Source organism: Epinephelus lanceolatus, chromosome 3 (genome assembly GCF_041903045.1).
Source record: "Epinephelus lanceolatus isolate andai-2023 chromosome 3, ASM4190304v1, whole genome shotgun sequence".
Classification (NCBI taxonomy): Eukaryota; Metazoa; Chordata; class Actinopteri; order Perciformes; family Serranidae; genus Epinephelus; species Epinephelus lanceolatus.
Window position 1 is genome coordinate 28079074 of NC_135736.1, and position 12305 is coordinate 28091378.

The following is a 12305-nucleotide window of genomic DNA, read 5'->3' on the forward strand; positions in this document are numbered from 1 at the left end:
TGTTGCATCAAATTTGTCATGCAGAATGGATGGTTGTTTGTTTTTTCACTATAGAAGACAAGACACATTTAAACAGACATGAATAGTCAGATGGATGAAACAAAACACAAGTAAATAGAGTAACACAAATTGAAAACCTTTCAAATTCAATTTGCAGTTTGATTTTTAAGTACAACAACTAATTCATCATTTAAAAACATAATAACACTAACACATCCCTAATTAGATGTGTTATCATTTAAATTAAATTCATGTTTGACTTTGATGTATCAATTTTGGATTTCCAATAAATGAACTCTGCAAAAGTCTGTCATTTGGGTGGCTCACTCCAGGCTCCACTGATGTCGCCTAAATTTGCCCAATAAAATTACAAGTATATCTTACTTGCTTTTGAGGCTCAAATAAACAAACAAATCCATCGTTTCCTTCAGTTGTGTCACATATTTTAAATCTATAATTTATGACAAAATGCATCAATACAGCAAAACAGGTCATAGTTGAAAGTGTCAGTTTCATATGGATATATTTCTTTGCCAGTGGATTACATGACTGTTCTAGTTTCCCCACATGCCCCGGGGCGTCACAGGCTCCTTGTCCCCGCCTAGGTCACGTGCTCAGAGTGGCGAGCCAATCCTGAGCGAGGACGGTAAACAGCTGACTGTGAACAACACACACACACACACACAGAGCACCGTCTCCTCCTGCAGGTGGTGGTGTGTAGTAGACTCCTGCACGTAGCTCACTAACTCCTGTGATTGCTGGTGTGTGAGTGCTGGTGTCTGTCTCGGGCTCTTATGCAAGCTTAGTGTGTTTTGGTGCCTCCTGTAGAAACAGGGACGTGGAGCGAGTTTCCCACTGAGGAGGAGACCCGCAGCTTCCATCCCCAAAACCAGCCGCACAATGGCACCGTCCCTCATCCGAGCTTGCCGCAGTCTGGCTCTCTCGACGTGGCTGCTGTCTTTCTGTTTCGTGCACTTGCTGTGTCTGGACTTCACGGTTGCAGAGAAGGAGGAATGGTACACTGCTTTTGTCAACATCACCTACCTGGACCCTGTCACGTCGGAGGTCAGGACGGAGAAAACAGAGTGCGGGCGGTATGGCGAGCAGTCGCCCAAGAGGGAAGCCAGAGGTCTGGTGCTGGTGCCGTCCACCCTGCAGGACAGACAGGCGTGCGACCCAAACGTCCGGTTCCCTCCTGTCCCTCACAACTACGCCTGGGTGGCGTTGGTGGCTGCAGGGAACTGTACATACCGAGAGAAGATCCGGAACGCTGCAAACCTCAACGCCTCTGCAGTTGTCATATACAATGTGGGCTCCAGCAGTGCCAACGACACCATAACAATGCCCCATCCAGGTAAGAGACCACCTGTCCACCTGTCTTCTCCATCACGATCCCTGTCCAGTCCTGTAATGTGATGTCATTAATCAGTTGCGTCTTAAGTCAAGGGCCAAGATGAATGGTTTCACACCCTGCTGAGGTCCCAGAGCAGCTTCTGCATCTGTGTATCAGCTCAATAATCAATTAGTTTCCTGGTAAAGTAGAAAAGTGAGATTGATCCCAAAGTAGACTCATTATCAGCTGCCATAAATCTGCTGAATCTTCTGCCTGTAGATCTTGCTGAAGTTTCCTCTCAAATGCAGGTGCAACAGTTAAAGGCTTTGTAATCTTATACTTCACTTTATCAGATATGAACATGTTTTTCCAACATTACCTTTTTTGTATTTCACAAAGGAAGTCACAAGTTCTCGAATTCTAAAGGCTGTCCAAACACAAACAGACGAACAGCCCAAAATTTTGATAAAAATGAGGAACACTCTGATTGAAGAATAAGTGAACAAGACCACATACCTGATGCCAGCTTTTGGCACTTGATATTCGGTGCCGCAGACGCGTAATGTTTGGTGCCAAATCAGTATTGGCATCACCAGAGGATGCAGTCTCTAATATCACTGAACACACAACTTTCCACTTGCATTGAGAGTACTTTCACAGTTTAGTTTCGATGCTTACACTGTGTCTAAACAGAGGGAAATGAACTTAAAGAAGAGGAATCAATTCTTGTGAAGAGGAAGAAAAACAACAAAGGTGAAGCACAAAGACTTGGAAATGAATTTGCACTTAAGGTCACTAAAACAAGATGACCAAATAGTTTTCCTTTCATTGCACCATGTGTCCAGTTTCCTCTTAGTGTGCAGAGGCAGTTGCCAAAAAACATTGCTCCATTAGTGTTCCTAGTTTGTTTCTAAGCAGTAAATGATAACAGCATGTTCACAAGAAACAGAGAAATGCTTGTCACGATGTGTGCCAAGAAGCCCACAAATGGCAAATATGTAACTCCAGACATTTTTTTTTTTTAGCAAAGTCTGTGTCAAACAGAGAGCTTCTCCTACACAGCTTCCCAAGTTTTCCTCACAAATATGAATTTATGAAGGGCCCACTATAGTCAAAAAATACAATTTAAAGTGTTGGAGACAAGCTCAGGCTGCAGACTCACATGTCAGTGACCTGTCAAGACAAAGCCGAAGAACATCAAAAACCCATCTTTGGACTTTAAGCACCAAAACAAACATTTAACACCTGAAATGTGTAAATAAATCATGTGTAAACAACAGACCTTTTGACATAATCTATGCAAAAATGTCCTTAAAACACAGACCTCAGATCAGGTTCTTCTAAGGAGAGTCACATTTCCTTTCCTTGTTTGCTGGAGGCAGTGCAGGCCGATGAATAGATAACTGGACAAACACTTGGCTGTTGAAACAGCACCCAGCAGAGTTATTTGTTTGCAGCCAGTAAATAAGATATTTGGGTCATAAACAAAAGTGTGGTCATGTTTTTATGTGCTAAATATTTTGAGGTAGAAGAATGCACAGTGTACACGCCTATGACTAAGTTCACACCCAACATTTTCTCCCTCTCTCCTTAGAGCTCTTTATTTTGGTAAGGATTTTGCGATACGATATGTATGACAATACAGGGGTGATGTTTCAATATATTGTGATGCTTTTTTTAATCTAATTTTAGTGTGGCCTTTGTGACTCTGCCTGTTTCATTCTTTGTGTTTACAGTAGTGATATGTTGTTACCTTGGAAAGGAAGAGTGTAATGGCTAAAGATAGATTACAATACGGCTATCTAGCAGTTGGGGGTTAAAACACAACACAAAATTAACCAACCACTGCTACAAAATCTTTGGATGTAAATTCATTCATTCATTTTCTGTAACCGCTTATGCTGTTGGGGGTCGCCAGGGGGCTGGAGCCTATCCCAGCTGACACGGGGCGAGAGGTAGGGTACACCCTGGACAGGTCACCACACTATCACAGGGCTAACACATAGAGACAGACAACCATTCACACTCACACTCACCAGTTAATCCAACCTGCATGTCTTTGGACTGTGGGAGGAAGCTGGAGTACCCGGAGGGAACCCACGCTGACGCAGGCTCACCACAGGGGGCTTCCCTACCCTGGATTCAAACTAGGTACCCTCTTGCTGTGAGACAACAATGCTAATCACTGCATCACCGTGCCGCTAATTAAATGATACAGTATCACAACACACAATATCATGATCAGGGGCGAAAATCCCATTTCATAGTTGGGGGGGGGGGGGACAATAAATAGTAAAATTTTAGAGAATAATTCTAGGGGGGAACAAGGAAAAAAAGTTGTAGCCTGTCTTTTATACAGCATCTTTTACCACAATTTGACGCTTTAATCTTCTCTCTATCTCTCCAACAGGCAGAGTGAATGTCTATACTTATGAGAAATGGCTTAACAACTAAACATTTCCTGCAATTAAACTGGTAAACTGGTTTATAAACAGTGTGCTGTGAGATCTGCCGCTGCACACCTCACAACCGTGCGTAATAGTCGCGCATAATGACCGCTCCTCGTCAGTTAGACTGCACGTCTCTCATGTTTGTCTCACTGACAGGTGAAGAGCCTACAGACAGGTACCCGTTACCTAGGAGCCGCTCCGCCACAACTGTGCGTAATAGTTGCGCGTAATGACCGCTCCTCGTCAGTTAGACTGCACGCCTCTCATGTTGGTCTCACTGACAGGTTGAGAGCCCACAGACAGGTACCCACGAGCCGCTCCGCCACTGACTGCTCTTGTCCTGTCCTCTCCCTCTTCTTTCTCTCCTGTCCTCTCTATCACTAAACTCTGAGCTTAATCATTAGCTTTTAGCTTAGCAGCACTCGTAATTGAGTAGGCTTTTGAACAATGCAGGAGAAATGTTGCAGACAGTTTATATTATCAGCCTGGGCCTGGGGCTTGTTGTAACAGTAAATGGGATGTGTTGTAACTTGTGTAAGTTAAACTGTGTCTGTGTGAGTGTACATCTTACCCTGCGATGCGTGATGTGGGCAGTGGTTCCAGCCACACGCTGCTACTGCTGCCAAGCAGCCCCGCCCGTTGGAAAGAGTGTGGGATATACCACTACTAGGAATGGGAGGAGGGGACTCAATCTTTTAAGATTTAAATAGCACATTATTGCGCGATTATAATGAGCACCGCTTACATTGTGCTTTCAATAAATACTACTGCATTGTTCAAAAATTATTAATTGTGTCTCAAATGATTCTGGGGGGGGGGGCAGCTTTACTGAAGGGGGAGTCATGTCCCCCCTGTCCCCCCCGGGATTTCCGCCCCTGATCATGATACTCAAATGTGTCAATATTTTCTTACACCAGATGTGAGAAGATTGGAATTGATAAAAATGTTAATTTCCTTCACTTATCAGTGTTATTACTCCTACTCAAAGCATTGAGCAATGGTGACAATGTCCCAGCCGTATGCACCCATAAATGAATACCTGCAGACACTACTCAGGGCTGAAGAGCTGTGATGTTAGTTGACATTTTTATTTACAGTTAATATTCTCTTAAAAAGCTTCTAGAATTGAGCTCTTTCTGGAAAATATACAAATACATTATCTGTCACAGAGTATCAGATATCTTTAAAGTACCCATATTTCTGCCACTGTAAGGTATTGAACATGTCAGACAATAAAAAAACTTTCCATAAATTCTACTTCCCTGGTTCAATGATCCAGGAAGTGATAGATAAAAAGATTTTTGTTCATTTGCTCCTCACCTGCTCACACAGGGGCCTGGATGCCAGTTCTACTTTGTTTTTTTCTGCTCTAAACAGAGCAGGCTATCATGCAGATACTCTACCTTTGCCATTTCACATAGTTTAGTTATAGCTCTGCTGTTCTTTATTCCCAGCTTGCTAAGCAGTTTTAGATAAGTTTTGTTTTAGAGTTAAACTCTCAATGTCAGCCTAAACTGACCTGTGTTATCTGTGAGAATAAGTTTAGGGTGTAAAGCCCTCGACAGTAGCTGTGAGCAGCGCCTTCTTTTCCACTCGACTTGTATTTCCATTGGAAATGGGCTCTCAGGTTGTTGCTAGTTTTCATAAAGGTGTGGCTGACCAGACCACTACGCCTGTGCCAGACAACAGCACAATGCATAACAGCTGTTGGACAAAACGATCTGTGCAGAAACAGATGTTCAAACAAAACACTCACAACACCTGACGACATAATGGTCTAATTGATTCCAAGACGTTTTGAACTAAAAGGTCCTTTTGTACAGAAGTGTCACAGGCACCTGTCATGAAAAGCAGAGAATTTAAATTTTATGCAAACACCTCTAAAGCTTTTACTCAAATTCAATGACTTGTCTCAGGAGCAAGTGGAGATCAGAGCTAAAAAGAAAGTGAATGTTGGACTTACATTCACCAGGTGACCACATACACAATTTGACATGACAGTGTGAATGATGAACCAGGCTTGCCCTGCCTCAAGCCATGACATATATATAAACTGAGACACTTTAAGAGATAGAAACGTCAGCCAGGAGAGGTGTGATGACAAAGCTTTTAAAGACGATGAACAGAGAGTGAAGTGACACAGGAACAGGACTTAATGTGTATAGACTGAATGTGAGGCTGCCAAAGAAAGACTGGAGCACTTTCCTGTCCAGAGCCGACACAGCAGGGCTATAAAATCCACAGTTGTCGGAGCCAGAAGCCTCTAAAGGCCTGACTTTATTTAACCCTTCCATCTCAAGGCTGAGTGGTGTCAAAAGATACATGTGGAGATACGGCCAGGTCAGATACTGTGGGTTTATCAGCTGTGAAAGTGTGGGGTTTATTTCACATCACTGTGAAGACTCACTCAGCAAAAGATTGGAAGCAAGAGGAAACAGATAGCCTGGCTCTGTCTGAAGGTTAAAAATCACTGCCAACCAATACTTGTGGTGTCTTTGTTTAATTTGTAGGCCTACAAACAAAACAATTATTTGAAGGGGTTTCCATAAGACATAACTATAACATGACAGCTGTTATGAACATTTAGGAGTCTTTATGAATGTTTCAATCCAGTCACAAGAAAAAATGTTGGCACTGTGCGTTTCTGCAAACCATGTATATGTTACACATGTCTTCATTAAGACAACTTGACATCAATCAAGGCAACATAACCTGTCATAAACACATCACAACAGGTCTGATTATCAAACTTAAAGGGCCAGTGTGTAATATTTGGCATGGTTTATTGTCAATCTGAATCTGAATCTGAATATTCTACCCATTAATATGTTTATACAAGTGTATGATCGCTATAAAATAAAATTCGTCTGGTTTTCGTAGCCTTATAATTATGCTTTTATATATATATATATACATATATATATATATATATATATATATATATATATAGCAAGGGCCTTGCTTTAGGGAGGTCGCCATCTTGCGCCGCCATGTATGTACGGCAGACTGAGTGGACAATCCAGCCAGCCAGAGAACGCGTTTCGCGTGTATAAATGAACCAACGAAGACAGCGGAAGGAAGGAAGAAGGAGGAGGGAACAGCAGAGTGTTAGTAGTTTGTCGATATAGAGAGAAGTGAAAAGTTTTTTTAGTTATAAAGTTTGCGAATGGACCACACTTACCACACAACAGGAGAGAATGAACCCGAACCGTCATCTGCGAGGAAAAGAAGACACAACTTCACTCCTTGTGATGCACTCTCTGCGGCACTTTTCCTCCTGGTGATATATCTCCCCAACGATGGTAGCACCGAATCCCATTCTGTGCGTTCAGCCTCTCTTCTCGCCCGCTCAGCATCAAACACATGGAGTTCCTCATCTGTATGCTCCGGCTCACACAGGTATGGCTCTGGGTCTGTGTCCGCTACAAGAAACTCTTCAAAATCGCGTTCAAAGTCGTCCATTGCAGCTACTATAGTCCGGAGATATTGCTAGGCTAAATAAACAGCTGAGCTCTGTTTACCGGCTACGCTGTCAGTCAGTGTGCGGGCTGGAGATTGGCGGAGCAGAGAGGGGAGGGAGGGTCCCCACTTGGTATGGTAAACGAGTATGTGTGTAAAGTTATGAAGTGTGTCTGTTACGCTAGAAGAGTCAGAGTTTGGGACGGAGTGGAGTGTTACCGGAGTTTCTGGAGTGCTCAAATAAACGGGCCTTTTTCCTGAACGCTCCTCTGGTCTCCTGCTCGTGAGGGATTCATTACAATATCGTAACATGGTTTAGATTTCTAAATAAACATTCACCTCGTCGCTAGATAGACCTACTCCTGAAAAAGTCATGCGCAAGGCTTTTTGTCCCTACAAGGCCACCGTCATTTACCCGACGGGAGGGGTGAGCGAGTGAGCCCTGCAATCTAGAATTAGACCACTGATGTCACTGTTTTCAACCCATTTTACACAATGGCCCTTTAAAGAAGGATTTAACATTACATTAAAACTGTGTCATTAATGTTTTCATTGACCTCAAATACAACGGTACAATTTGAGCCTGTCATAAAATTATCTGTAAATATTATAATACTCTGAACTGATTATGAATACCCAAATAATACCAGTAGATAATTAAAGAGATCTTTTATTACTTTTGCATCGTACATTTTGTAAAAAAAAACATTATCTACTTGGGCTACCTGTTCTTCTTCAAACAGAGTGTTCTGACATATTCTCAGCACGTACATTTTGTGCTTTCAGGGAATAAAACAGGATTGGACAGTGTAATTAAACTTAATGACCTCTGTATGAAAAGTCTAAATTGTACCTCTGTAGTTGAGGTCATGGAAAACATTTATGAAACAATTATAACGGTCTAATGACAGCTAATGACAAAACCTGCCACATATGACATTTAATGTAATGTAACACATAATACCATCTTTTAAAGTTGATAATTGGGCCTCCTTTGGCGTGTTTGTGACAGGTTATGCTGTCTTGAACAATGTTAATTTGTCTTAAAAAAAACATTGGACATAAACATTCGTGAAGACTCTGAGTCCCCCATGTTCATTGCAGGCAACATGTCATGGCTATGATGGGCCAAAATATAGGCTACTGGATACGGCCTATACCATCTTGCTCTGGTGATGTCAGTTGGAGCCAGAGTCTGCGCAGAAGTGATCTCTATGGTATTGAGTTCCAACCATCTGACCAAACACAAGCAGCCTATTGATTGTGAGCACTCGATTGGCACATAGAGCTGTCAATAATGATGTCACACCCCCTTTTTATAGCATCAAATAATATGTTATAACCAATTTCCAGTAAAAGTAATACTTGAACATACATCAGCATGATAAGAGATATCTAAAATGACAGAAACCATCTTTGGCAAAATTTTATTTGACGTGCACTTTGAGTTTTATTTTGGTCCATGTCCCATCTGCTAACATGGAAGGGGTGGGGTTTATGATCTATACTGCAGCCATAACCAGGGGGCGATTGAGATGTTTTGGCTTCAGTTTTGAGGAGCTGTCATGGTGTCCATCTTTATTATACAGTCTGCGGCCATGACAGTGTCATGTCAGTCTTACGCACACCCCTTTAAATAAAGTGTTACTGAAAAATAAACTGTAAAAATTATTGTTTTATGGGGGCTACATTCTAGACTTTGCCATAGAGCAGGAACTTTCTGGAATCAATGCTAGTTTCCTTGCAGCTGCTTAGCACCAAGTAATAGTCTGGGACGCAACCCCTGTGAAACAACGGCGTTTTGTTTTAACACTTCAAGTTATGTGTTAAATACCTTGTAGAGCTGCTGGTGGGTGGATTTTGTTACTGTTAAGGGGGCGTGGCTGTTTCCCCTTGTTTCCAGTAATTAAGCTAAACTAATCTAAGCTAGCTGACTGCTGTCTTCAGTTTTATGTGTACCAGATATAAGAGTCGTATCAATCTTCTCATTTTACTCTCGGCAAGAAATTGTATTTCCCAAAATATCAAAGTAATAATAATAATAAACTTTATTTATATAGCATCTTTCAAAACACAGTTACAAAGTGCTGTACAATTAAACTAAACACAAATAAAACACAAGAAGAATAAAACAGATAACGTGTCAAAAAATGTCATCTAGTAAAAGATAAGGAAGGCCAGAGGTAAAAATAAAGATAATAAATGGGCAGTCAGTTAGATAGCAATATAATAGAGCCTCAGGGCCCAGGTGGCAAAAGCTCTGTCCCCTTTTGTCTTCAGCCTGGACTCTGAAACAGACAAAAGATCTCTCCCAGAGGATCTCAAACTACGTAAAGGTTCATAAGGGACTAACAGGTCTGAAATGTAATCTGGAGCCAGGCCACGAAGAGCCTTAAAAGTAATCAATACGATTTTACAGTCAATCCTAAAACAAACAGGGAGTCAGTGTAAAGACGCTGAAACCTGTGTGATGAGGTCGCACTTCTTGGTTTTGGTTAAAAGCCTCGCAGCTGTGTTCTGAACAGTCTATGGTTGTTGCAAGATTTTTTGATACAGTCTTCCTTCAGTCACCGACTCTGAAGCTTTGTCTGATAAACTTGCATCAGTAAGCCACAGTGTGTCGTCTACTGTGTGTAACTGTCAGATCTAGATTAGTGCATGGTGGTTAATAAAGCGTTTACCAGTTAATTCTGTGGTAATCTGTGCCTCGGTGTTATCCTCTCCGCAGCAGACCAAAAGCCTGTTAAAGAAATTAAATTCCCACCACCGAACAGGTTTGGTGTCTACTGAATTAACTCTTTCTGTATTTACTCCTGTTTGCTTCCACATATTGGGCACAAGTGGCTCTGCAAACAGTACCGACCTTTTTCACAAGTTCAGCCTCAGTCTCAGACGTTGCCCTCCTCTTTTAGAAGCAGCTATTTTTGTCCGCTCTGCGTCACACTGAAGAGAAAAAGGAGATAAGAGTCGAGGCTTAGGGAAATCTTACATGCCTTGTACCTCATTTCTGCTGGCTATGGAGCTAAAGATGGCCATACACAGGCATTTTTTAAAGTCCACAGAGTCTGGAAGCAACAGTTTTATTCTTGAAAACATTTGCCTGTTGACATGAGATAATGTGGTTTATCTTCTGTTTACAGAGGCAATTGTTGCATCACAGTGTTTCGCCCTCGGCACCATATGGTCATGCCTAATAAAACCATAAATCTGCAGGTCAAGAGCGTGTGTATCCGAGGTTACACATGTGCAAAACGAGGTTTACACAACAGTTAACATTCATACAAATGCCTTGTCAGGGAGTGTTGAGAAATTATTGTATTATTGGGGAAAACGAGTAATATATTCCTAATCCATCTATTTTAAAATTCCTTTACAGAGACTCTGATGATGTCCTCCAACCACATGCTTCCCTATTTAAATCTTATTTCAGACAGAAAGATATAAGCAAAACTTCAGTGGCCTGAGAGTTTGAATCCACAGTGGTGTTCAGCAGCGTATTAACATCTGTTTACTCTCCAAACACAAGCTTTTGTTTTCTGTCATTGTAGCGGGGTTTGCTTTAGAAGCTCCGACATACATGCTCTCATTTTGAGGGGGCAGCCACCGTAATACAAGGATAAACCTTTGTGTTAACACTGGAGATAGTGCCAGCTGGATTATTGTGTGGCTGTGGATCTGGCTGTTTTGCACAGGATGGTACACATGAAGTGTTTTGTTCCCATTTCTACCAGACACATAACAAATTGTGAAATGAAGCATTTATTTAACTGTTAAGAATGCTGCGTTTGCCCTAATATATTTACTGTATTGTGTTCTGAAACAAAAATTACAACCAAATTATTGAAATCTTGCTGAATCCTGCATATGCATGAAAATAAAGCAGTTTAACAGAGATGATTCTGTTCTGACTTCTCGACCCGGATCATATAAAATGTAGCAGCTGTGCAGATTTAACAACAAACCTGTTACATAAAGGGATTTATAAGCATGATGGCAATAATGCATTGCAGCTACATCCTGAAAATGAAGCATATCTGTTGGATTCAAAGCCTTTTCCTCTGGAAAGCACAAAGCACCATATTTTCTCAGTATGTCTCAGTACGTCTGTGGCAGAATCACCCCAGACTATGATGGCAAAATAACTCTGTGCATCTCTGTTACAGTGCATGAGGATTTGTTTGTATATCAGGAGGAACTGTTAGTGATGGCAGGTTGAAAAAAAGACTGTTTATGGTGAGTGATATGGTGGGTGACTGAAGCGCCGCAGCCACTGTGACACTGAGCCGCAGTCATAAACAGGCAGAATATGATGTAACAGTAATCAGACTGTTGATGCATTTCCTGGAATCACCAACCTGCCGCTGTACGGCTGAGAGGGTGGAGGATTGCTGTTCCCTTATTGTGGAAATTACCAAGTCGTTTAAAGGGACAGTTCACCCCCATATAAAAAATGCTTATTTTTCCTCTTACCTGTAGTGCTATTTATCAGTCTAGATTGTTTTGGTGTGAGTTGCCAAGTGTTGGAGATATCAATCGTAGAGATGTCTGCCTTCTCTCCAGTATAATGGATCCAGATGGCACTGGGCTTGTGGTGCTCAAAGCATCAAAACAATGCATATGAAAAACTCAACAGCAATGTCTCTTTCCAGATATTAACACCGTGTTACTCAAGATAATCTACAGACCTTGTTGTTTGCAGTTTTATGAAGGAACTCTTTTCTTTTTAAATACACCTACCAAGTGTATCAGAGTGCAGAAGGTAACATGCATCTACTCATGGACAAGAGGCTTGTGCTTATGACAGTGTGAGATGTAACATTAATGGTGTCCTCCTCAGCTTAGCTGTAACGTTAGCTAGCTCAGTGGTGCCAAATGAGCTAGCAGTAGATGTACGCTTCCCTCTGCTGGGTGATATAGTTGGCAGATGAAGTAAAGAAAATGGAATAGTATTGAAAATAGTATTTAATAATCTTGGGTTTTTTTGTTTGCTTTTAATGAATTGGCAAGTAATGGCGAAACCATTTGACCTCAACATATCATCGTAATCTCTGTGCTTCAATTTT

General features: G+C 41.6%; 1 protein-coding gene across 2 annotated transcripts in view; it reads left to right on the forward strand.

The window, feature by feature from the left end:
• Positions 1-292: 292 nt before the first annotated feature.
• The window catches only part of rnf150a (ring finger protein 150a), a 34156-nt gene continuing 22143 nt past the window's right edge, over positions 293-12305 (forward strand). Inside the window, exon 1 of one of the 2 annotated variants that reach the window (XM_033623696.2) lies at positions 293-1354. In XM_033623696.2, the coding sequence (XP_033479587.2) occupies positions 901-1354 (454 nt within the window). In that variant the 5' untranslated portion in view covers positions 293-900. The remainder of the gene's footprint in view (positions 1355-12305) is intronic. The other variant, XM_033623694.2, reaches the window with a different exon arrangement.